This window comes from Canis lupus, chromosome 21 (assembly GCF_011100685.1).
Source record: "Canis lupus familiaris isolate Mischka breed German Shepherd chromosome 21, alternate assembly UU_Cfam_GSD_1.0, whole genome shotgun sequence".
In the NCBI taxonomy this organism is placed as follows: Eukaryota; Metazoa; Chordata; class Mammalia; order Carnivora; family Canidae; genus Canis; species Canis lupus.
The window spans coordinates 12,728,504-12,754,568 of record NC_049242.1 but is presented as its reverse complement, the minus strand read 5'-3'; the positions used below and the strand labels follow the sequence as shown (position 1 = coordinate 12,754,568).

At 40.7% G+C, this 26,065-nt stretch overlaps 1 protein-coding gene and 1 pseudogene across 4 annotated transcripts in view; one reads left to right on the top strand and one right to left on the bottom strand.

The window, feature by feature from the left end:
• Window positions 1–26,065, top strand: part of TMEM135 (transmembrane protein 135) — a 286,961-nt gene that overhangs the window by 39,512 nt on the left and 221,384 nt on the right. For 2 of the 4 annotated variants that reach the window (XM_038568356.1, XM_038568357.1), the window contains 2 exons: window positions 5,730–5,774; window positions 9,462–9,593. In XM_038568356.1, coding sequence (XP_038424284.1) covers window positions 9,588–9,593 — 6 coding nt within the window. In that variant the 5' untranslated portion in view covers window positions 5,730–5,774; window positions 9,462–9,587. Of the gene's footprint in view, window positions 1–2,400; window positions 2,416–5,729; window positions 5,775–9,461; window positions 9,594–19,711; window positions 19,947–26,065 lie in introns of those variants that run through there. The other 2 variants (XM_038568358.1, XM_038568355.1) reach the window with 2 other exon arrangements.
• Window positions 17,329–19,404, bottom strand: LOC102155225 (annotated as a pseudogene).

The following is a 26,065-nucleotide window of genomic DNA, read 5'->3' as shown; positions in this document are numbered from 1 at the left end:
AGGCCCATAACCAGGGTCGAATCATGAGAAAACTTCAGATGACCAAATTGAGGGTCATCCTACAAAATAAATGGCCTGTGACTTTTAAATGTCAAGGTCAGAAAAATAAAGGAAAGACTGAGGAATGGTTTTCAGAGTAAGGGGGCTGAAGAGACATGACATTTACACAACACATGATTCTATCCTCCTCTTTTACTCTAAAGGATTTTGGGGGAACAATTCACAAAACTTGAATGGGGTCTGAGGAGTAGAAGGTAGTGACACATTGACATTAACTTTCCTTGTTTTGATGCATTTCCTTTGGTTACATAAGAGAATGTCCTTGTTTGTAGGAAATACTAAGGTATTTGAGAATGCTAGGGCACCATGTTAACAACTAACTCTTAAGTGTTTCAGAAAAAAAGAAATTATTTGTAGTCTTTGTAGGCTTTCCCTCCTCATGAGAATGTTCAGAAAAATATAGATTCCCAGGGCCAACCTGAAGCCCACTGGATCAGAGTCTCCAGAAGGAAAGCCTGGATGGTTTTATTTATAACAGGTAGCTCTTAGGTTCAGAGAAGTTTGGGAAATATTAAAATTCACCACTGAACCTTTTGTCCAAGGCATGCAAGGTGTGCCAGTTTAGTATCAAAGTTGTTAATGATATTTGTGCATTGAGGAAGAGGAGGTGGCCAGAGCAAGCTTTCTAAATCCTATTGCCAAGGAAGGACCTTTGGTGTCTAGGGGTCAACAGGAAACTGCAGGGGAGTGGTGGCTCGCAGGGGAGTCCTAGGTAATCACTTTAGCAAGGGCATGAAAGGATCTGTTGTCTAGCAGAGGATGCAAATAGCACTTCTGTATATTTATGGTTGGAAAGGAAAGTGAGCCTGCCCCTGATGGGCCCCCAGGGCCTGGCATGGCAGTGATCTTGCTGTGAATGCAGGGCTGACACCTGAAGCTGATCTGAGTGATCTCAGGACTGATGGAGGAGATGGAGGAGAATGGTTGTATGGGATGGAAAGCACTGAGCACTAAATGCTGCAGATCAGGAGATCTGGCAAGGGCCATTCTGTGTTGATCATGGCATTGAGAGAATGGGGTGTTCACAGAATTACCTGTCTGGCCTGTGCTGTGAATTGGCCAGGCAGAAGCTGACAGCGGGGGATCCCTGGGTGGCGCAGCGGTTTGGCGCCTGCCTTTGGCCCAGGGCGCGATCCTGGAGACCCGGGATCGAATCCCACGTCAGGCTCCCGGTGCATGGAGCCTGCTTCTCCCTCTGCCTGTGTCTCTGCCTCTCTCTCTCTCTCTCTGTGACTATCATGAATAAAAAAAAAAAAAAAAATTAAAAAAAAAAAAAAAAAAAAAAGAAGCTGACAGCGGAGCTGGGGAAGAGCCAGGCCTCTAGTCAGGGGATTGACTTTCCACAGCAACATTTTGAGGGCTCAAGGAATAGTGTGGATGTTTGGAAATCAGAGCATGTTAGCCTGAAGGGGAAGTCAAATGAACCTCCTAAATGGTCAGTGTGTACCTTCCAGGGTTCTTAGAAGATCTAGAAGAGGCAAAAGGGACCCTAAGATTCCACGCTAATCTAGCATGATGGGGCTCGAGTCATTTTTTTTTTTTTAAGATTTTATTTATTTATTCATGACAACCACAGAGAGAGGCAGAGACATAGGCAGAGGGAGAAGCAGGCTCCCTGCGGGGAGCCCGATGTGGGACTCGATCCCAGGACCCTGGGATCATGCCTTGAGCCGAAGGCAGACGCTCAACTGCTGAGCCACCCAGGCGGCTCTGGAGTCATTTTCTCTTTAATTGGAAGAGTTGAATGTGTGATCATAATTCTACCTGGAATGTGGAGGAGCAGTTGATACCAGCTACATTTCAGTGGATCTGCTTTGATTTCTATCATACCACTTGGCACATGCTGGTGTCCAGTACATGATAATTAACGAGCGGATAAAACAGAATGTGATCAGTATGATTTCCACAGATTTGGTTGGGAACCCATGTTAGGCCTGCTTTTGTATCCTGCAAACTTATGTTAAACAGGTTACTAAGAGGGCAGCCTGGGTGGCTCAGTGGTTTAGTGACGCCTTCCTCCCAGGGCCTGATCCTGGAGTCCCGGGATCGAGTCCCACGTCGGGCTCCCTGCATGGAGCCTGCTTCTCCCTCTGCCTGCATCTCTGCCTCTCTCTCTATCTCTGTCTCTCATTAATAAATAATAAAATCTTTAAAAAAAGTAAACAGGTTACTAAGATACAAAGACACCATTTTGTAGTGCATTCTAGACATACATACCCAGTCTCCCAGACCTCACCAGACTATGATTAACAATGAGGTCAGGTCTACCTCATAATGTCCAAAATTACCATGGCTCAAACTTTCATCTTATCTAATGACAGGAAGCTTCATCTTTTATGAGGCTCCTCTGTACAAGTAAGTCTTTGCCCTCCCCAGCTGCTCACACATTCCACAAATCCATACAATCCCAGCTATCTCCTTGGTTCTAGATTGCTCATCACAGATCCTCCCCCATTCCCTCTCACCTCTTACCTCCTACAACTCCAGCACTGTTATGGTGGCCTCAGAAGAAGGCTTTTCTTCCCTTCACTACATGTTCCCAAAAGTGGACACAGACCCCACATCATGGCAGGGACTAGACTAACATTTAACAAAATTTGACAGAGTCATTAAGGATAAGAGGAAAGAACTATGAAACTGTCACACTTAGAGATGGCTATGACTTCTGAATGCTCTGGTCAACAAACAAGCCTAGTTCCCAGGCTTAGGCTATCTGGTGGTAGGGTCTGTGTATTTTTCCCTTTGGGGTGACCTGCAGTGAGTTGGCTTCCTACAAGTCCAGGCCCCAATCTCCAGAAGACCAGGAGGAGAACACATTTCTCCTTGTGGTCTCTGTGGGCTCAGGCCACCTCCCCATCCACAGCCTCTGAGGAAACCCCAGTCCCACACATGGAATCAGGTCCATTCCTATGTCCTCTGTGAGATCATCACATAAAAGCAAAATATCCAGTAGACTACATTTCCCGAGTCTGTGTTTGAATTACCACATATGAAATAACAACAAACCAGTGTTTTGGTGTTAAGCCTCACCCTATCCCAATTCATTCTCTCTCTCTCTTCCTCCCTTTCTTCCTCCCTCCCTTTCTCCCTCCCTCCCTCTCTCTCTCTCCCTCTTTCTTTCTTTCTTTCTTTCTTTCTTTCTTTCTTTCTTTCTTTCTTTCTTTCTTTCCTTCTTTCTTTCTTTTCTTTCTTCTTCCTTTTTTTCTTTCTTTCTTTCCTTCTTTCTTTTTCTTTTTTAAGATTTTATTTATGTTAGAGAGAGAGAGAGTGAGTGAAGAGAGGGGCAGAAGGAGAGGGAGAGAGAGAGAATCTCAAGAAGACTCCATGCTGAGCATGGAGCCCAACCCTGAGATCATAACCTGACCTGAAACCAAGAGTCTGTTGCTTAACCAAGTATGCTACCCAGGCACCGGCTCATTTCTTTTTATGATGTTTTATCCACATGAGGTAAAAAAAACAGAACTGTATTTCTCAGTAGTCCCTAAAGTCTTTACTCCCAATCTCCTGTGAAAAGTTTTTAATGGGACCTACAAGCACCTCAACTAAAATAAACAACACCATATAGACCGGGGATGTTTACATTCATACCTGAAAGGAAGTATTTCTCCAAAGGCATCCTAAACTTCAGAGATGCAGCTCTGCCCTTAATAAAGTAAAATTTTATTCATTTATTTTTAAGATTTTATTTATTTATTTGAGAGAGTGAGTGAGCAAACAAGCTGGGGAAAAGGTAGGGGGAGAGGGAGAAGCAGACACACCGCAGAGCAGGGAGCCCAAAGTGAGGCTTGATCCCAGGAACCCAGGATCATGACCTGAGCCAAAGGCTGATGCTTAACCAACTGAACCATCCAGGCGTCCCTAAAGGCAACTTTTAATATTATTATGCAGAAGAGTTTATTTTTTTTAAATTTTAATATTATTATGCAGAAAAGTTTATTTTTAAAAGATTTTTAATTCATGATAGACATAGAGAGAGAGAGAGAGAGAGAGAGAGAGAGGCAGAGACACAGGCAGTGGGAGAAGCAGGCTCCATGCGGGGGGACTCCAGGATCGCGCTCTGGGCCAAAGGCAGGCGCCAAACCGCTGAGCCACCCAGGGATCCCCTATGCAGAAAAGTTTAGATCTCTGGTCACAACTCTCAAGGTTCCTTTCCAGGAAAAGATCTGGTTCAATATTAGTATATCTAACCCTGTCCATTTGGATAATTTCCCCCAAACCAAGGATGAATCTTCCAAAGATGGATGAAATTTTCTACTTCTTGAAAAACTACTGGAAGAGCTGAAATTACAAATGTTCAGCCACTCTGCCCACCTCAGCCTTCAAAAATCTCAGGTTCATTTTTGCCAGGGCTCTAGTTACAAGTGCTATGTGGTCATCAACCTCCAGAGGTCTCTGCTTTTTCCAAGGGTCTCACTTACTTGGGAGTCCATGCTCTGAAGCGAGGGTAGAAGAGAAACTGCTTCCTCCATCCAGGGGACACAGCCCTTCTCCTGCCACATAAATATGGAACGGATTTTTATTTCTTTTCCTTGAACCTTTGATACTTGGCTTGTCAACAGTCATTCAAAATGAATTTTATAGAGGTAAAAGAATTGCTGTTAGCCAAATTGTGAAATTGAGATTCTTTAGGGATTCAATTTCTGTAGTCATAGATCATGCAGCATTAAATGAATTTGGAGGTGTGGATTTTAGTGGGTTTAGGTTGTGGAGATTGTCAACTCAGATAAATTGAAGCAAAAGGTGAAGTCTCTCCATACGTTTCTGAATAGACTTTAGGATTCTATAATTAACAACAGCTGGCAAATGCTCATATCTATTTCTATTTATATTGGCCACTGGCCCAAACAATAAAAATGGATTTTGCCAATTATAACTTAAAAATCATCAATGAGGAATGCCATTTTTAATTTTCAAAACGCAGTATCATACATATATATATTAGCCAGAAAAGGAGTCATAGAGAATTTTCCATTCTTTTTCTTTGACTTCATATTCATGCAAATATTTATTGCCTACTGTGTTCCAAGTACTGTGGTAGGTCCTGAAGTTCCTAACAGGATGAATGAGCAAAGCTGCCCTCAAGTTCATTACCACCTGGTAAAGGGAGAGAGGTGAGTGGGTTGGCAGGAAATAAAATATTAATATTAAATTTTAAAAATTAATAATAAATAAAAATATTAAATAAAAATCAATATTAAATTAAAATTGAAATATTAAATAAAATTTTAGTTATTATTTTAAATAAATAAAATGTAAAATATCAATTATTTAAAAATATTAATATTAAAATAAAAAGCCTGTTCTCAGTTAATAACAGGGGTGTGAATTATATGTTGTTGAAGCATTGACAAGAGCAACTAACTCTGTCTAGAAAACTTCCCAAAGTGCGTTTGATCTCGAAAGGTGAGTAAAGGGTCACCAAAAGAAGGCAGGGGTACTTCAATAGTTGATTGATATTACAGATCTCCTTCTTAGTAGATGGACTATAAATACCGCATGGGTAAGGACTGGGTCTTGTCCATTGTTATATGCCTGGCACCCAACTCAGCACTGGGCACACATCAAATGTTCTAAGATACTTGTTGACCAAATGACTGAAAGTATCTTAGGCAGATAGAACTACACGCACAGTAACAAATAACACATGAGTTTTTTTTTTTTTTTTTTAGTGTGGTTTATAACATCAGCACCATGAGCTTCTGGAAAGGAAAGAGGTAAGTCCTAAGGTAACTCAAAAGAGCAAATTCTAGAGAAGAAGCCAGGGAGACCTGAGTTCTAGTCTCAGCCCTATTATTAACTGGTTACATGACTTTGAATCAATGATTTTCCTGTACCACCCTCAGTTTTCTCACTTGTAAAATAACCCTGTAAGAGCTCATTCTAATGATATTATATATTGTAAAAAAAACAAAAGCAACTTAGCAGAAGGGGAAAGAATGTAGCATTGCCTCTCCTTCTTTTTCTAAATGCAAATGAATACGTGTATCCCAGCTTTAAGGTGGCAGATGGACTACATATGGATCATTTCTCCCTCCCTCATCAAAATTGTAGGACTCATAAAAAATAGGTTAGTAAATATTCAAAAACAAGGAAAGAACTTTTTATGGTCAGAAGCTGTGATCAAATGAGGAGCTAGACCAAGAGCTGAGACTCTTGCCATCTCAAAGCTACAGCTCTTGGTCATGTGCTGCCCTGACTGGAGACCTTCCAGTTCTCTTTGATCTAACCAAAGCAATGAAGATATAGAGAGGCTGAAACTAGAAGAGAAGCTAAAAGGCATCGGAGTTGTAGAGATCTTATCATCGATCTAATGCAGTTGTTTTAAAAATGTTTTGTGCCATGGATATCTTTAGCAGCTTCTTGAATACTATGGATCCCTTCTGTCTTAAGTATGATTGGGCTGCTATAACAAAATACCACAGACTGGAGACCTTATAATAGAAATTTATTTTTTACAGCCCTGGGGGTTTGGAAATCCAAGGTCCAGGTGTCCACAGGTCCTAGTGAGGGTCCTCTCCTAATTTCTAGCTGGTACTTTCCTGCTGAGTCCTCATCTGGTGGAAGGGGTAAGAGAGCTCTCTGGGATCTCTTTTATAAGGGCACTAGTGCCATTCATGAGGGCTCTACTCCCATGACTTAAACTCTTCCCAAAGACCCCATCTGCTAATACCATCACACTGGGTATTATAGTTTTAATAAATGAATTTGGGGAGACATAAGAATTCAGACTATAGCGCCTTCCCAGAATATTACCTTCAATTGTATAAAATAAAATATGTAAGATTATGAAGACATCAATTATATTGAAATACAATATCAAAATATTAAAATTGTGTGAATCTTGATCTTAAATAACAATATTTGACAGTTTACTATGATTTTTGACATACCTGCTACAATTATAATATGATACGAAAATATCTGTGATTTCTATTGGTGATAACATCACAAGTATTGTGGTTTGTTGCCTTCATTCAAATGATGGAAGGTATTGCATTTCAGTGAGAGGTTTGTGGAAATAAAAAACTGTCTTTGTATCCAAGTTCATGGACTTCCCTGAATTCTATCAACAGACCCGAAGTTAAAAAAACTCTGCTTTAACAGAATTTCCAGGAGATTTCCTCAGAACAGAGGAAATGTGATACTTTTTTAGAACTGAAAAAGGACATGATACTTTAAAATCGTTCACTAAGGGATCCCTGGGTGGCACAGCGGTTTAGCGCCTGCCTTTGGCCCAGGGCATGATCCTGGGGACCCAGGATCGAGTCCCACGTCGGGCTCCCGGTGCATGGAGACTGCTTCTCCCTCTGCCTGTGTCTCTGCCTCTCTCTCTCTCTCTGTGACTATCATAAATAAATAAAAATTTAAAAAATAAAATAAAATCGTTCACTAAGTGCTAGCAGAATGACATAAAAAATGAAACATACAGTAAAACATCAGTGATAAAGAGAAAACCCTAAAAACTACCAGAGTAGAAAGGCAACCTACTAAAAAAAATAATCAAATAACACTGAATGTGAAATTAACAGTATTATGCAAGAAAACAATGGAGAAGTATTCTTAGAATACTGAGGAGAAATTTACTTTAAATTTATAATTTTATTCATAACCAAATTATCAGTAGGTTGAGGTGGACAGAGGGTAAAATAATGCTGTTTTTTGGACTTAAAAAGATTTAAAATAATTAGTACTCATTACCTAAAACAAACTCTAGCAAAAAACAAAAAAATCCAGAAGGAAGTATTAGAATGCAAGCATATTGTGTGCTAACTGGGAAAAAACTAAATAACATAGTATATGTAAAATGAAAAGTGAAAGAACTCTGTCCCAATGCCTTTACTTGTTGTGTATTTTCATACACCTTTTTTAATGCCTATGTAAACATGTACAGAAATACATATATACAAAATATTTTTATTCTTTAAACAATGACCTCACTCTATATGAAAGAGTTTGTGGATTTTTCCTCATTCATTGGAATGTCGTGAATATCCTTCAGTGTTAATACATGCAGAGATCAACCTTATCCGTTTTACTCTCAACATTCTACAATATGGATGTACCATAATTCATTTATTTGACATGTCTCTAGCATGGACAATTAGATTATTTTTAATATTTGTGTTCTTATAAATAATGACGGAGAAATTTTTTTTGTTGTTGTTATTTCTGTAAAAGAAAGGCCTAGAATTAGGATTGCTGGGTCAAAGGGTATGTGTGTTCAAAATGTTCATAGGTCCTGCCAAAATGACTTCTAAAAATAATACTAATTTATAGTAAGAACTACAAGTATCTGAGATGCAATATCTTAAGGAAAGAAATCTTCAAACATGAATATAGACACAAAATGGAGAGAATTTGGTTGTGAATTTTTTAGAAAAGAGACAGAAAATAGACATTATTTTGAGAGAATATGACAGATGACTTTGTGCTTTAGACTATGTGAAAAAAATAAACTTTTCCAAAATTGATCACAAACGGATCCAAAGAGATTTAGTAACTCTTCAACTATTTAATTAGGTCTTAGTCTACTAAGAGCAGACCAGCAAATAAATTCTTGCAGATAGCTTCATATTTCACAAGATAATCTTAATGAGGAAAACTGCCTTTGGACTTAATTATTTTTAAAATTTTTTGTGTTTTTAAATTTTTTTAATGTTCCTTATTTTAAGATTTTATTTATTTATTTGAAAGAGAATGAGTGGGGGAGGGGCAGAGGGAGAAGCAGAATCCCTGCCAAGTTAGGGAGCCAGCCCTGGGATTTGATCCCCAGGACTCTGGGATCATGACCTGAGCTGAAGACAGATACTTAACTAACTGAGCCACCCAGGTGCCCCTTCAGACTTGATTCTAACCATTGTAGAACACCGACTTATACAGTCAAAGTGATAAGATCCTGGATAAAAAGTTTCTGCATTATCTTAGAATTTGTAATATTTGTAATATATAAGAATGTAATTGCTGGGCAGGTTTAGACATGTACTTAACATTTTGGGAAAATAGGTATTGAAAGTATAGAAAGAAAAAAATACAAATGACCCATTATTTGAATCTTCAAATTAGACTATAACTATTGAATGCTAACTATAGAAGTTTAGCAATAAAGGCATATGTCATTTTATTTTACTTATTTTTTTAAGATGTATTTATTTATTTTAGTGGGGGAGGGGTAGAGGGAGAGAGAATCCTGAAGTTCTGAAGCAGAGTGCCCACTGAGTGTGGAGTCCCATCCCAGGACCGTGAGATCATGACCTGAGCCAAAATCAAGAGCCTGCTGCTTAACCCACTGAGCCACCCATGTGCTCCAATTTCATTTCATTTCATTTCATTTCATTTCATTTCATTTCATTTCATTTCATTTCATTTCATTTCATATTTCATTTCATTTCATTTATTTTTAGGAAAGCTCCATGGCCAGCATGGGGCCCAACACAGAGCTTAAACTCACCACCCTGAGATTAAGACCTCAGGATTGAGCTGAGATCAAGATTTGGAGGCATGACAGACTGAGCCATCCAGGCACCCCTATGAAGGTATATTTAAATTGTATTTTACTAATTCAGCAGATACTTGAGTGTGCCTATGCACTAGATACTAGGTTAGGCACTAAAGACACGGCTAATTTGGAGGAAATGGTAGCTTTGAAGAACTTAAAGCATTTGATATAAATTCATTTTCTAAATTACTTAAAAAAATTTATCTCCATTTTGCAAAGGGGGGTGGTATCAATCACAGAGAGGCAAACAATAGCATTTATTTTAAAAGATTACATCGACAGCCTGCTATGAGTGTATCTGACACACAAATACGAGAGACAGTCCCTGCCTTCGAAGCATTTGCAGGTGTTTCCAAGTGTTAGAGTTTCACAAAATATGGTTTAAAAGAAAAGCACTAGGACCTTCATGAAGAAAAATAAAATCCTGCTACTCCATGTCCTGCATAGGCTTTCAAAGGACTTGTGAGACGTTAGAAAAAGATGAACATCTTCAAAGAAGGACACACATGAGTAGCAACAAGAACTTTCCAGATGTAGCTCAATCCCAGAATGAACAATTGTTTGAATCTCATTATGGTCAACAAATAGGATGTAATGGCCAAGTTTGGCCTCAGAAAGGGCAAGGAGTAGACGCTATGCTACTCCTTGGGGCAGATAGTGTAATCTAGATGGATGATAGGCAGAGTACAAAGTAGTTAATTCTTTTGCTTTTGTATTTTCTATCAAAAGTAATTATCATGTGTTAGAAAGAATAAAATTAGGGATAATTGAAGCCCAAGGGGTGAAAAGACAATGAAAATGTAGCTATTTTCCATGAATTCAAGTGTCTAGGCCCAAGTAAATTACATTGCAGAACTATAATAACTTGTAAGTATTGCAGAATTCTGAAGCTTACAGATCAGATAGTTTTGTGTGCTGATAGTCTGAGGGGACAGAAGCTTGAGGTCGGGCTAATATTGTCCTCATAGTTAAAAAAAGTATAAAAGGCCATTTCTAGAAATGGTAGACTGAGGTGATAAACCAAAATTTCTACGTGGGAGTCAAAATGTCCCTCAAAATGTTACATTTTCACACTAGTATGTCAGATGCAGAAGAGATATAAAGGTGACAAATAATAGGGAATGGATTCTACCTCCAAGGAGCTGTAAGTTTAATAGGGAGCTAAGAAAGTAAACCCAAAACAAATAAGGAACTAAATAAGAAATTATAAGTACTCAGTATTTTTGTCTCGATTTTCCTTTGAGAATAAGACATAGTGCTTTTAAACTTCTCCCCCACCAAGGTATTCATTTATTTATTCATTCAATATATTTTTTAAAGATTTTACTTATTTATTCATGAAAGACACACAGAGAGAGAGAGAGAGAGGCAGAGGCATAGGCAGAGGGAGAAGCAGGCTCCATGCAGGGAACCCGATGTGGGACTTGATCCCAGGACTCCAGGATCACGACCTGAGCTGAAGGTAGATGCTTAACCAGTGAACCATCCCAGTGTCCCTATTTATTCATTCAATATTTTATTAAATGTGTTCTGTGTTCAAGGTGCTGTGCTATGTGGTGCAGAAAATAGTAAATAAAGAAGACTCCAAAGTAGATCTTGCCTTAAGGAGCTTACAATGAGAAGGAATTTTGGTAAAAATGTTAATGAGTCCTTTTGGGCTTCTATCATGGAAATACCATAGACTAGATAGATGGTTTAAACAATAAATATTTATTTCTGGAGTTCTGGAGGCTAGGAAGTCCAAGATGAAGGCCCCACTTCTTCTTCTTCTTCTTTTTTTTTTAGATGTTATTTATTTATTCATGAGAGAGAGAGAGAGAGGCAGACACACACACACACACACACACACACACAGAGGCAGAGGGGGAGAAGCAGGCTTCATGCCTGACGTGGGACTCGATCCCGGGTCTCCAGGATCAGGCCCTGGGCTGAAGGCTGCGCTAAACCACGAGCCACTCAGGCTCCCCAAGGCCCCACTTCTTAGTTCGTATTTGGTGCCTTCTGGCAACATTCTCACCAGGCAGTGGGGGCAAGAGAGCTCCTTGGGGTCTGGTCTCTTTTATAAGGCATTAATCCCTTTTTCGAGGGTTCCACCTCAGGATCTACTCATTTCCCAAGAGGCCTCACCTCCAAAAATCATCATTTGGGGAGTTAGAATTTCAACATACAAATTTTAGAGGGTCATAATATTCAGTCCAGTGCAGTAAGTGATGATGATCAGCATGCATTTGTATATTTAAAACAAGGTGTATAGTTGCACATATGTGAATATATATAGTTGCACAGATGAATATTTGAAAAAGAAGGGTCATGCAGTCCACAAGGATGAAGGAGAATCAGTTAAGATTAGCTGGTTGTCTCACAGGTAGGCTGACCCTGGAGTTGGTGTTTGTGGCAGAGACAGTAGTAGATATTTAGCAAATCTCATTTCATCTTCTTTTTCTGGTCCCGCGAGAAGACTCCGTTTCCCATCCTCCCTTTAAGTTAGGTTGGGAACATGTAAATAGGTTCTGGAAATGAATATGAGCAGAAGTAATGTAAACCATTTTGAGTCCTGGACATAAGTCACTAGACATTGGGTCATTGGACATAATCCAAATGTCCTGGAATGGAAATATTATGCTGTATTCATATAATAGAATATTACACAGCAATAAAAAATGAATGAACTACAAATACATGCACCAACATGCACAATCTCTTGAGTGAAGGAAACCCAGACCCCAAAAATATAATGTTTGCCTCTATTAATGTAAATATGAGGAAAAGGCAAAATAAAGCTATAGTGATAAGAGCCAGAAAAGTGGTTACCTCTGTTCATAGGTGTATTAACTGGGAGTGGGCACAGAAAACCTTCTGGTGGGATGGAAACGCTGTTCTTCTGGATAATTATTCTCAGGATGAGGGCAAATGTAAAAATGAATCAATTAAATTTTTTGTACATTACTGTGTATCACAATTAAAGATTATGCACACACAAAAAAATCAAACAAGAGAAAAAAAAGCAACCATTGAAGGCCCAATAAAGATGAAGGAACTTTCAATGTTGAATCAATATTTGGAGGAAAGTTGCCCTGAATTGCTGGCCAACCTGCTCTGGACTTTGTGTGAGCATGAAACAAACCTTTCTTATTTTAATCCCCTGAGATTTAGGGGTATATTTGTTATCTCAGAACAGCTTTATCTTTCTTGGTTAATACAGGATTTATTACCCACAAACTGCCAAGGTCAGAAACCTGTTTTATCAGCACACTAGGGGAGGATCTGTCTTTCATAGGCTAAGTGGTGCAAAATAAGGTTATAAATGAATGTATAAATCAAAATGTCAAATTATTAAATTACGGGGAGAAAAAAACCCCTCTTATACACAGTAGCATATCTGTATCACCATGATCAAGCCCTTTCTCCCACTTAAGACAGACCTAAATGGGGGATACCTGGGTGGTTCAGTGGTTGAGCATCTGCCTTCAGCTCAGGGTGTGATCCTGGGGTCCTGGGATGGAGTCTCACATCGGGCTCCCATAAAGAGTCAGCTTCTCCTTCTGTCTCCTTCTCTGCCTCTCTTTCTGTCTTTATGAATAAATAAATGAAATCTTAAAAAGAAAAAAGGCAGACCTGCGTGGGAAGTCAAAGCATAACAAGTTTGCTGGGTCCACATGTTCTCAAGAAAAGGCATCAGTTAGCAGAATCAAAGGTTCATGACATCCTTCTGAAGGCACTTATGAATCCATTTCACAGTAAAGATAGTTTTGTCAGTGGGCCCAAAAGACTAGAGGTCCCTTAACTTACAGTTTCTATTCCCTTAGGCATATGCCTGAATTGCCTCAATGGCTCTCTCTTTTTTGCTTCCAACCCTTTAACTTTTCTTTTTTAGGCATGCTATTGCATTCAGTCTAACTTTTTAGATGGATGTGGCTGACCTCTCAGGCAGTGCTTTTACGCATCTACTCCTATCATATGTAGATTGTGTGTTTTTCCTATGAAAGAACAATCATAAGTCTTTTACTTTCACATTCTGTAGTAGGAGTGGTAGGATTTTGAAGCAGGGGACGATGGTGTCCTTAGCCATAGTATACAAGTTCTGGTGACATCATCAGATTAATAAAGACACTGGGAATCTTATAGACCATGCGCCTGAATCTTTTGTAAGGTTATTTGAGAGCATTTTGTGGAATTCTGGAAGGATTGAAGGACAGAGCAGATCTTCTTATAAGAGGCTGGAGAAAAAGCAATCCCTGTTATGTAGTAGGGGAAAGTTTAGCAACACTGTCACCTGCCAAATTGTAGGAAATAGAAAATATGTCTAACAAATTGGTACTTTTGCTTTACATTTCCAGGCAGAATGTTGAAAGTCCTAATTGAGTTTTTAAAAAAACTATGTGTGGTAAGGCAGAGAGAAAGATGAAAGAAAGAAGAACTATTCAGTTTTTAAGCATAATTTTGAGGAAATACAAAGAATCTAGGATCTTTGGGTTCAAAAGTAAAGCTATTTTTCATTCTGAGCCTCTCCAGATGGTAAACGATTCTGAAAGTAAGGAATTGCTTTAAGGCAAAGGTTAAACCCAGGGTGCAACTGTCAGACTCTTTTTTTTTTTTTTTAAGACTGCAGAAGTATTTGATTGTTCTCCCTAGACTCTCTTAGCTTGATAAAAGGGCTTCCAATACTTTAAAGACATTTTTATTATTATTATTTTTATTTATTTATTTATTTATTTATTTATTTATTTATTTATTTATTTATTTATTTATTTATTTATGATAGTCAGAGAGAGAGAGAGAGAGAGAGAGAGGCAGAGACACAGGCAGAGGGAGATGCAGGCTCCATGCACCGGGAGCCCGACGTGGGATTCGATCCTGGGTCTCCAGGATTGCGCCCTGGGCTAAAGGCAGGCGCCAAACGGCTGCGCCACCCAGGGATCCCTAAAGACATTTTTAAACAGCTTTCTGCCTCTCCACTCAAGATGGAAAGCGCCTATCTCAAAGAGACTTGTGGGTGTGGCTTTTTCAATGGAGTGGTTATAATTTGATATATAAGAATCTTCCAGGGGATCCCTGGTTGGTGCAGCGGTTTAGCACCTGCCTTTGGCCCAGGGCCCGATCCTGGAGACCCGGGATCGAATCCCACGTCGGGCTCCCGGTGCATGGAGCCTGCTTCTCCCTCTGCCTGTGTCTCTCCCTCTCTCTCTCTCTCTTCTCTCTGTGTGTGTGTGACTATCATAAAAAAAAAAAAAAAAAAAAAAGGAATCTTCCAGGAATGCCTGACTGGCTCAGTGTTCAAGTATCTGCCTTTGGTTCAGGGTCCTAGGATTGAGTCCCGCATCAGGCTCCCCACAGGGAGTCTGCTTCTCCCTCTGCCTATATCTCTGTGTCTCTCATGAATGAATAAATAAAATCTTAAAAATAAAAGAATCTTCCAGATTTTTAGAAAATTATGTTGAGAGAAGCAGCACCTGCTTGAGCCATGCTTTGTCATTGTATTTATGCTTGATACTCACTTCTACAATGACTGCATGTAAAGCTGACCAACTACTGTTGCTAAGTCCTCTGCCTGAAATCATAAGAGCTCTTCCACTATTTTTCATGGACATCTTCAAAGGCAGAGTCTTATGAAAGCAACACTTTTCAGCCTGGCATGCCTTCAAAGCCTTTGGATTTAGCCACAAATTTCCAAATTAGTTTCTTTCATTCACTGTGCTTCTCCTTTGAAGGAATGCTTTGCTTCACCTTGTTGATGAACCCTAAAGCCTTTTTTTTTTTTTTTAATGGAAAAGAAGCAACAGTGAAAGTATCCAGCCAACCACTGCTCCTAGGCAACCTGAAAAAGAATAAATGGCTCATGTAGATGCTACATGTAACATTACCCTTAAACTTAATGGTGGCATGAAGAGAAACCTTTTTTTAAAAACACGTCTTATAATACCATATGAAGAGATTTACAAATGTGAACTACTGGTTTACTGAGAACTTCTCTATTTTGCTTAAAAAAAAAAATTCCATCCTGAAGCGCAGATGACCTCCTTGAGAATTTATCAATGCCTTCCTGTTCTGGAGTCTCCACGGTAGCACCAGCAAAGACAGAGAATACCCTTTCCATTCCTTTGAATCTGACAGTTGCACAATTGCCTTCCATCATCCAACTACTCTTCAGCAGTCATCTTTGGCACCTGTGACAGTAATAACTATGTTCTTTCCTTCTCAAGTATCTTCAAGCTTCATCTCCACTTAAAGTTAATTAAAAGAAATTGCCTTTTAATTGTAATTTAAAAATTTGCTTAGCTATTGGTATATATTTGTTGTGCTACATGGTCAACATAATTTTTATCATTATGCACGCAAACTACATGTGCTATTACATTCAAAAGCAACTGAGAGTTAGCAACTGTATGAACTGGTGATCAAAATGCTATTTTTTAAGGATTGCACATACTAACATAGTTTATTATTTATATTTGGCATTTTACTTTATTTTAAATACATATTAGGAATTTTGGGATTGATGTGTAACATATTTTATTTTTTCCCAGTTAAAAAATAGGCCCCCATTTAGCATTTTCTTGCTGACCGTCAGATTTTCAGGGATAGATTATTAAAATGAAGCAGGATAAACCTGCATTGCTATTTCTGTAATTTCTGTGGACACATTTTATGCTATGTTTCTGATCCCGTCTTATTTTGACTTGGAAATTAAAAAAAAAAAAAAAGTGATTATCTTGTTTCTGTCTCACCATTGTAGACTGATATGTTAAGCAGGGAGATAACCTGGTCAGGAGAGCTATACTTGTTCCTGGGAAAGGTCCTGGACTTTAAATAGGATAGGTTAACTGCATGGGACTTTAAGTTGGCCCTCTTGGGACAGAGAGGATATGTTTATCTCTGGGAAGGAAAACATGCCCAGAACTTTGAGTAGCTAAAGGAATAGAACAATGGCAGATACTGCTGATTGTCCCCAGTTATCTATTCTTTCCATTTTGCACAGTAATAAAACCCTGAATGTTAGCTGGGCGTTATCCATCCAGTAAAAAAAAAAAACCTCATTTCCCAGCTTCTCTTGCAGCTTAGCATGGCCATGTGACTAAACTTTGGCCAATAGGATGTAAGGAGAAGTAGTTTGCATATATCTTCTGGGAAGGTTTTGTTTGTTTGTTTTTAAAGATTTAACTTATTTATGAGAGACACAGAGAGGGAGGCAGAGACACAGGCAGAGGGAGAAGCAGGCTCCCTCTGGGGAGCTTGATGTGGGACTCGATCCCGGGATGCCCTGAGCTGAAGGCAGATGCTGAACCACTGAGCCGCCTCCCAGGCATCCCTAGGAAGTTTTTTTTTTTGTTTTTTGTTTTGTTTTGTTTTAAGAGAGAAAATGTGTCCTCTCTTCCTCTTTTGCTGGTCTTCCTGCCTGGCATGTGGATGTCATGGCTCAATGTGGAGCAGCCATCTCATAAGTCAGGCTGGAAAGTAGGTAACATTTGGCAGAACAACATGCCAGGAGTCGGAGTTCCCTGATGGTTATGGAATCACCGTCTTAATCTAGGACTGCTTATATTTATGAGAGAGAGACAGAGAGAGAGAAAGAAGCTTTTATCTTTCTACCACTGTTATTTTGGGCTTTTCATCAATGAGCCCTCCTCTTTTGTTTCTTGTACCTATCTTATATTATCTTATAATATTATTTATACCAGTTACCTTATCTTGTTTAGCTTTCTTGCTTGTTTCTCATCTTCCCCTCCAGACTGCTAGCTTTATGAAAATAGAAAATTTGCCCCCCTTTTTGTGATATGCTATAATTTTTATTGCAACATGACCATTTTTGTGAGGATGGGGAGTTTGATCTTAAAAATAATGTTGCATTTGAGGTTATTTTATAAGGAAATTGCCATCACGACTGATATTCAAATATCTTTAGTGTTGTAATACTCACATGGTAAACAAAACTGCTATTCTTATTCAGTGCTGTACGCTTAATGGAAAGCAAAAAAGCAGTTCTTTAAGAAGAATGAACGCTGGGTACCAGGATAAATTGATGACACAGTTGACACAACTTAATTGGCATTTATTTTGGAAGTGGTGGGTTAAACTCATCACAAAAAAGAGCTTTCCAATGCATGGCGTTTATATCCATGCTGCCATGTCATAAAAATAGACTTGCCAAGGAAGGTGAAGTATGAGTTCACATGAATGCTGGAGCCCCACAGAACTGCAATCAAGTCCAACTATAAATAATACCGAATAAAGTTTACCCTCTGACAAGTGGATAATACTTTCAATGCATTCAATCAGCTTACCCTTTGCAGTATTCTAAGTTATTCACATTGACAATCACATTCATTGTAGTGCCTGCTGCAAGGGAGGCATATATAGCCAATTGTTTTGGCTTAAATATGATGGAAAGGCAGTCCCTGGATTGTATGTAATAGCATCACTGATAGGCTGCTTAAATGAATGATATTTCCTTCATTCATTATTTTAGAAGGGCCCATTGAGAAGGGGGAGAAACAGAACAAACCTAACACTATTCCTATTGACTAAGCTGGAGAAGTGGAAGTTCCCTAACATCCAGATGGCATTTGACTGTCATTTTATAAGGGTTTTCCTTCACATGAGACTACTGTGTTGCCTCTCAGTTTCTCTCCAAGTGAGGAATATCATCCATACCATTTACTTGCCACTTATGTTTAATGCCTGTAAATTTCTTTTTAATGACATCTTCAGTGCTAATAGATCATCTTGCTTTGTAAAGACACACGTTCAGGACCCCAGAACTTAAATTCTAGATCTTCTTTCTCAGACTCTTGTTGTGAGTGTGGTATCATACAAAGCAAATTGGCAATCATTCAGAGATAGCAACTTCACAAAAGATGAGTAGGGGTCCTCTACAGTATCATTAGTGTCACCCACCAAGATTTGTTTCACTTTTGTTACGATTATTTCTTTTGCCATTGCTTAAGCAGAAGAGAATGGCTTTCTTTTTTTGACCTCCTCTTATGCAGATTTCCTTACTTTCATATCATTAACAACTTTGTTGACATCATCATTAATTAGCAACGCCAGAAACCGCAATGCCGGAGGCTGCAGCAACAGCTCAAGCTCCGTGGGAGTGGGAAGGCAAGGAGTAGCAGGGCAAAACCTTGACTCTCCTGATAACATCTGAGTCTAGAGTTTACACAGTGCTTAGGAAAATAGTATGTGCTCAGCGAAACTCTGTGGAACGAATGAAGACTAGATTAGAACGGGATTCCTCTAAAGGCAGCAAATCCAAGTTTTAAGAAACGATAGGATTTAGAATTCCAAAGACGCTGGGTTGTTCTGGCGAGGAAACTGACATTTAGAGGGGTTATAGGATTCAGAGGTCGCACAGGTCCGTTGTTGAGCCTGCTGGTTGGTGGCCAAGCTCTCAGGTGCAGGTTCCAGGACGCTGCCCCGTCCGCTGGGGGCACCCATTGGCGGATGAGCTCGCGTCACGGATGCTGTAGAAGAACGGCTCGGGGGCCAAGGGTGGGACAGGGTGGTCTACTGCTCTTTCCCCACATCGGAAGTGTATCGACTTGGCTGATAGATTCTTCAAGCTTCTCAGACACCGCAGGACTTCGAAAGCGCAGCAACCAGAGCCGTGCGGTCGCAGCCTGCAGCAGCCTTAGCTGTTTATTGCCGGGCACTCCGGGGAGGGGAGCTGGCTGGCAGCTCCGAGGACGGCGGTTGTCTGGCAGCCTCCGGCAGCTCCCAAGAAAGGCATTTCACCCCCTCCCTCCAATGCCCTCGCTTCTACTAGACAGGGCTTTGAGAGGGCAGGGCCTGGAGCGCAAGCGGACCCCGGCCACCCGGCGCGGCGTGCCCGCCGCAGGGCTCGCGCTCCCGCCGGCGGCGGACGCGGGCGGTCGGTCACGGGCGCGCCCCCGAGCCTGCGCTCGCCCCTTCCGCCTCGGCCCCGCCCCGGCCCCGCCCCCTCCCGAGCCCCGGCCCCGCCCCCAAGCCCCGGCCCCGCCCCCGGCCCCGCGGCGCGGGCGCGCGCACGCTCCGCCTCTTCCCGCCCCCTCGGTGCGCGCCCCGCCCCCCCGGGCCGCGATACGCCGAGCGCTCGACATCCGAGGACTTCGGCCCCGAGTAACCCTGCTCGCGTGACCTTTCCCCTCCGTTCCGCACCTTCAGCGGCGGGCCCGGCGCGCCGGCTGCGGTCGGGCGCTCGCTCTGCTCCGGGGCCCCCTCCGGCCGGCGCTGCGGCGCACCCCCTCGCGGCCCCTCCGCGCGGCTCCCCGTCATGGCGGCCCTCAGCAAGTCCATCCCTCACAACTGCTACGAGATCGGCCACACCTGGCACCCTTCCTGCGGGGTCTCCTTCGTGCAGATCACCAGGGGCGCCCTGGAGGAGTCCCTGAAGATCTACGCCCCCCTGTACTTGGTGAGATCGCTCAGCCGCTCCCCCGGGCCGAGTCGACGGTGGCGGATGGGCCGGGGGTTGCAGCCCTGCTGCAGGGCCTGGGCGACTCGATCCGGGTTCTGCTTTGGAGGGACCCGAGGGTTGGGGCGGGGGTGGGATGGTGGAGGTCGAAAGGGCGGACGTCTCAAATGCTGCCTTGCGCGGGAGAAGGGGGCGGGGAACTCCGGGTCCAGCTGTCATCGAATACCTGTGGATGGGAAGGGGATGGGCTCCTAACTTCAAGATTAAGTCAGGAACTTAACGTTGTGAATTCAGGGATCTGCGGTATCCTTTCATTCTCGTCTTAGGATGGAGAGGAGTTTGTAGGTCAGTAAGGTGATGAGAAATGCCCTGCAGGCTTTCCTCATCTAAGTCCCTCTATACCCCGCCCCCCCCCCCCCCCGCCCTTCTCTTAAGGCCGTATTTGACAGCATATGCCTGTGGGCTCAGATCTTGTCTTAGTTTGAAACGACAGTATTGTGGCTTGAGGATTTTGCAAGTGTTTTTTTCAGGTTCACAGTGTAGACTTCTGGTTGAGATTTTTGGATGTCGATTTAAAGGATGGTTCCAGACTGAGTAAGTGAAGGTGATGAAAAGATCTGACTTCAGATCACCTAAGCAATTTAAGTTTGGAGTTTTTAAGAGAGAATATTTGTAAATACGTGTATGTATCACTGAGAACTGTTAAGAGAAGTTCGTCCTTTTTTTTTTTTTTGAAAGATTTTATGTATTTATTCATGACAGACACAGAGAAAGAGAGAGAGAGAGAGAGAGAAAGAGAGAGGCGGAGACATAGGCAGAGGGAGAAGCAGGCTCCATGCACCGGGAGCCCGACGCGGGATTCGATCCCGGGTCTCCAGGATCTCGCCCTGGGCCAAAGGCAGGCGCCAAACCGCTGGCCACCCAGGGATCCCCAAGTTCATCCTTTTTAAAGTAGGCTCAAGGTGGGGCTTGAACTTCACCACTCTGAGATCTATAGCCTCATGCTCCACTAAGCCAGACAGGTGCCCCAAAATAAATTTGTTCTTAAGTGTTTTCACCAGCATCTTTACCCCCCCAATAATCTTGTCCTTGACATTAAAGATTTATTTAACTATTGACGTTCATCCTCACATTCCTTGCCCAGTAGTGTGTGTGCCCTAAGAAGGCAGAAAAAATATTTTTCTAAGAGTTTCATTGAATATTCCATGAATGGTTCTTAATTCTCATTGCGTAGTAATTTAGATTTATAGCCTAATATGTCTGAAAGTGTGTCATGGCTGTATCTGTGGCACTTCCTGAAAAGTCTGATTGTTTAGTAGAGAGATAACAAAGAAGATGGTAACTTTTCTCTGAGCTTGTAGAAATTAGTTTCATTTTTTATCTATAGACCCTGCTATTCAAACTACTATGTGTTAAGATGCCTGCCCCCTCACACCAGGGGATCATGTGAAAATGATAGTTTCTGATTCAGTAGTCTGGGTGGGGCCTGAGGTTCTGCATTTCTAACAAACTTCCAGGCAATGTTGATGCTGTTGGATCAAGAGTCACACTTTGAATAGGAAGGATCTAGAATAGAAGCTAATAATAAACTTCTTATTGGAGCTGGACATTTCTCTCTTGGTTTTCTTTGACAAAGATCTGTGTTTATCTGATTTCCCACACGAATTGTGGCTAGTCAATAGCTCAGTGTTTTTAAAACAGAACATCTACAATTTGAGCTCTTGATATGTTCAATAATACAAAAAGATTGTTCCTGCTCTTAGAGGATTATGATGTAGGTGGGGAGAGAGTTTATACTAATTTTTCCATCTGAAGATTCACTGTTCTTTTATTGTGCCTCATTCATTCATTCAGCAACTATTTGTTGAGTGCCTGATTTTTGTCATTTCTACAGCCTAGATTATTGGTTATGTTCCATGATAGGGATGTTCAGGGGAGCAATAGGAACATGGGTTCTTTTAAAACAGGTACGGTGGAGCCAGGGGTCAGGAAGAGTTTGTGATTCACTGTTATATCTCCAACTAAATACTTCTTCTTCTTCTTCTTTTTTTTTTTTTTTTCCAACTAAATACTTCTTGAGGGTAAACTCTTAATCGTATTTGGCCTTGCGCCCCTTTTAGCAGTACATATCAGACTTCTGGTTGCTGCTCAAGAGTGGTTGTGACATAAAATTAGTGGGCACGGGACACATCGGTGGTCCAGTAGGCTAAGTGTCAGATTCTTGGTTTTGGCTCAGGTTGTGATCTCAGGGTCATGAGATCCAGCCCCATGTTGGGTTCTGTACTCAGCATGGAGTCTGCTTGAGATTCTCTCTTGCTCTGCCCTTCCTGCTCATGCTCTCTTTCTCTAAAATAAATAAACCTTTAAAAAAATAAAATTAATGGGAACTGTTCAAGGTTTTATTTAATTAATTTATTTATTTTAAGAGAGAATATGAGAGAGCTTGGAGGGCAGAGGAAGAGGGAGAGAGAGAATCTTAATCAGGTTTGGCACTGTGCATGGGCTGATCCCATAACCCTGAGATCATGACCTGAGCTGAAATCAAAAGTTGGATGCTTAACCAACTGAGCCACCCAGGTGCCCCCACCAGTGTTTTATTTCAAGCGAAATAGAGGAGAATGGAAAAAATGAGGGTCCATTGCGGGTACTAAGCATGATTTCATTACAGTTTTGTTTCACTTAGGTTTTTATGTGTGGCCAGGGCTATTTAGAGCAAGTAGGAACACTTACAAGTGTTCCTTGTTACAAGAGCAAGTAGGACCACTGACAGTGCTGTCAGTGTTGGATAATTGTTTTAAATTTGTTTGTTTGTTTAATTAATTAATTAATCAATTTATGAGAGACACAGAGAGAGGGGCAGAGACTCAGGCAGAGGGAGAAGCAGGCCCCCTGCAGGGAACCTTCAGTGCCAAGATAAAAGGTGGTATGGAAAGAAGTGGGCTTTAAAAGGGATCAGGGACATCTGAATTTGAATCTCAGCTCCAGAAGTTACTAGCTGTTTGTCCATGTTACTTTGTCTGTCCCTGAGAATTAAGTGAAAGAATGATTTGAAGATATATCACATATTTTCCTGGTTCAAAGCAGGTCTTGAAGAATTAGGCATCTTTTTCTTCCCTCTTGCACTACTTAAGTTAGATGTAGAGTTCATTGAGGATAGTTAAGGAAGGCTTTTTGGCTGAAGTAGGGTTTGATGTGGGCCAAGAAGATAAGGAGGGATAGACATTGATTCTTGTAGTAGACATTTGTAGAATACGTATTCTTAATGGGGAGGAGGAAGAATAATGTGAATTGAGGCAGAAATCTAAGTGGTTTTGTAAGAGAAACAAAATGTATATTGATTGGCTAAAATAGAAATTTTGTGTGCAGGAGTTATGAGCTGTAACAACTCCTAATCATTGAATACTTATGTAACTTAGACCTTTACATGTTTTGTCTTATTTAATCTTACACATCTCTCTTATTATCCTCATTTCATAGGTAAGTGATTTCTAAGATTCAGAGCTAGTAAGAAAGAGACAGGATTCAGTTCTAGGTTTTTTTTGACTCAAAGTCATACTGGAGGTCAGGCTAAAGGAACCATCAGGATTTTTTTGAGCAAAGGGATTACAAGTACAAAATGGTGCTTTGAGATGATGAATCTGGTTGTATTAGATGGACTGGATTGGAAAGACTGTTTTGGAGTTGATGCAGTAGATTCATTAAGGGGCAGAAAGAACCAGTTCCCACAGAATCCCTCTCTGCAACTGATTCACAATGTGGTTTTAGAAAAATTAACCTCACCTCTTTGAGCCTTAGTCTCCTTGGTTTGCAGAAAATAATCATACTGATCTCTTGGGGCTGTTTTGACGACTTAAGTGAGATAATAGTGTGTAAGAATAACACCTATCACATAGCAGGGCCCCAATAAAGAGTTGCTGTCAATAAAACAGTGCCTATGTTCTGTGTCCTGTCAGGATGATGATTTATGTTCAGAATTAGCACGATACTTCAAGAAGTGCTTATGAAGTGTCTGAATGAGTGCACATGTGAATGAATGAACTCATGAATAGTTCAGGAATGAGGAGGTACCTGACAATGTGGGGGAGAGTGGAAGGGCAGTTTTAGAGGCATTTTACATGAGAGGGATTACATATGATAGGTATTTCATAGGAAGAATGAATAGGACTTAGAGACTGAGTATTGGGGGTAGTGTAAGGACTGGTTTCTGCTTCTAGGACTTTAAATCTGATTGATGCTATTGCCATCAGTGACAGGAAAGGAGGAATTTTGAAGGGAAGCTGGTTTTGGGGAACTTTTAATCAAGAGTTTTCTGGAGCCTATAAACTAGGTTTTGTCTCTCTGCTTTTCATTTTAATATTACTGGGTGTGTCGTACTAAACTGATTCCTTTCATTCCTTTCAAATCTACTACTCTCTTGCTTCTTTTCCCTCTTGGTATCTACGGTTGATCTCCATCAGTATTCACCTAATGCTTAAAACCATGTTGAAATGCATGTGAATTATTTCCTTTTAATAGTGAATCTTTGTGTTTTTACAGTTTTTAAAAAACTTTAATCATCATCATCAATTTACTTCATGTATTTCTTTCTAAGGAATCCTACGTATATTGTAATATATGCTAAAAATTTATGCACAGACCAGAAACATATTTCAGGAGGTTATATTTCATTTCTTGAATGTTAGTTATTACCACACATCTCACAACAAGCGGTACCCCCTCCCACACACATATACACACACATACACACACACAGGAAACAGTTGTTAAACTGTTTGAACCCTAGGCTATCACTAAAATTAATGAAAGCTAGTGCCCTCCGTAATTTAGAATACACAGGATTCTGTGCTGTTCAAGTTCTTAGGTCCCTTCTTTAAGAAGGAAAACTTGCTCAGTTGGCTCATTCAGGTAGTTCTAACACCTTTCTTAATTATGCTTTTCCTAGGTGACTTTCTTTAGGACCTCCAGATTAGGGTACTGGCATTTACAGGTAGCTGACTGCAAAGTAGAACCTTTTGCACTTTTGGGAAGGAATGATTTGAAAGCCTGCCTTTTCATTGACCTTCAGATGTTTATACCCTTCTTCTGAGTACAAAAATATTTACAGGATATTTATTTCCTTTGAGCCATATAGCTAACTGATTCTCAGTTCATCACCTCTGAACTGAATAAACATTTAAGCAAGAGTTGGAATTCTTAGAAATAAACAACTTGTGGATAGTCTCTAGTTAGTTGCAGAAGGCTTGGAAAATCACTGATGGAAGAAATCAGTTCATTAAGGTGGACTAAGTTTTTCTTTTCTTTCTTTGAATGTTCTCACATAGCTTTGTTTTATGGAAAAATGGTAATTCTATAAAACTTCCCAAGCTTGAGTCTGCTTGCAGGAGGCTGTTCAGATTTCTGTATTTTAGTGTGCCTTACAGGCAGGATCCTGGACTCTGGGATCAAATTGCCCGTGTTAGAATTGTAGCTCACTGCTTACTAGCTGGGTAACCTCAGACAAATTACCCAGCCATTCTAAGCCTCAATTTCTGTGTCTGTAGTATTGAAGAAATGGTAAACTTTCCCTGGGGAGATCATAATGTATAAAGTGCTTCTGGCATATAGTGTGGATGGATGGCGTTTGTAACAGTGGTGGTTGAGCAGGTTTTCTAAAGCAAAGGAGACCAGCAATGAGACTGTTAGAAGTTCTTGATAATAGACCATTTATTTTTGTTTTTACTTAAAGAGGAAAAGAGACTGAAGTCATGTAGGAATATAAACTGCTGAGAATAGCTGTTTGGATTATTTGGCCTTTGGAGATCATGGAATTTGTAAACGTATGGACTAATCCCTCTTTAAGTTTTACTGAAGCCTAGTTCAGGGGGTGGAGGTAAGAGACTCCCTTCTGAGTTGAAGTTATGATAGGTCAATAAGGAAGAGAGTTTAGAAAGAGAAGACAATCTGAGGAATGCTTGTTTCTGGAATAGAAGAAAAAAAATGAAAGAAGCAGTCAGAAGTATGAGGAGGTTGAAAGGAGAATGTTGCAGAGCAACTTTAACAGGTATTAAGAGGTGGGAAGAACATGGGCTTGAATCTCGGTGTACCCACTTATTAGCTTTGTGACCTTGAGTAAGGTTCTT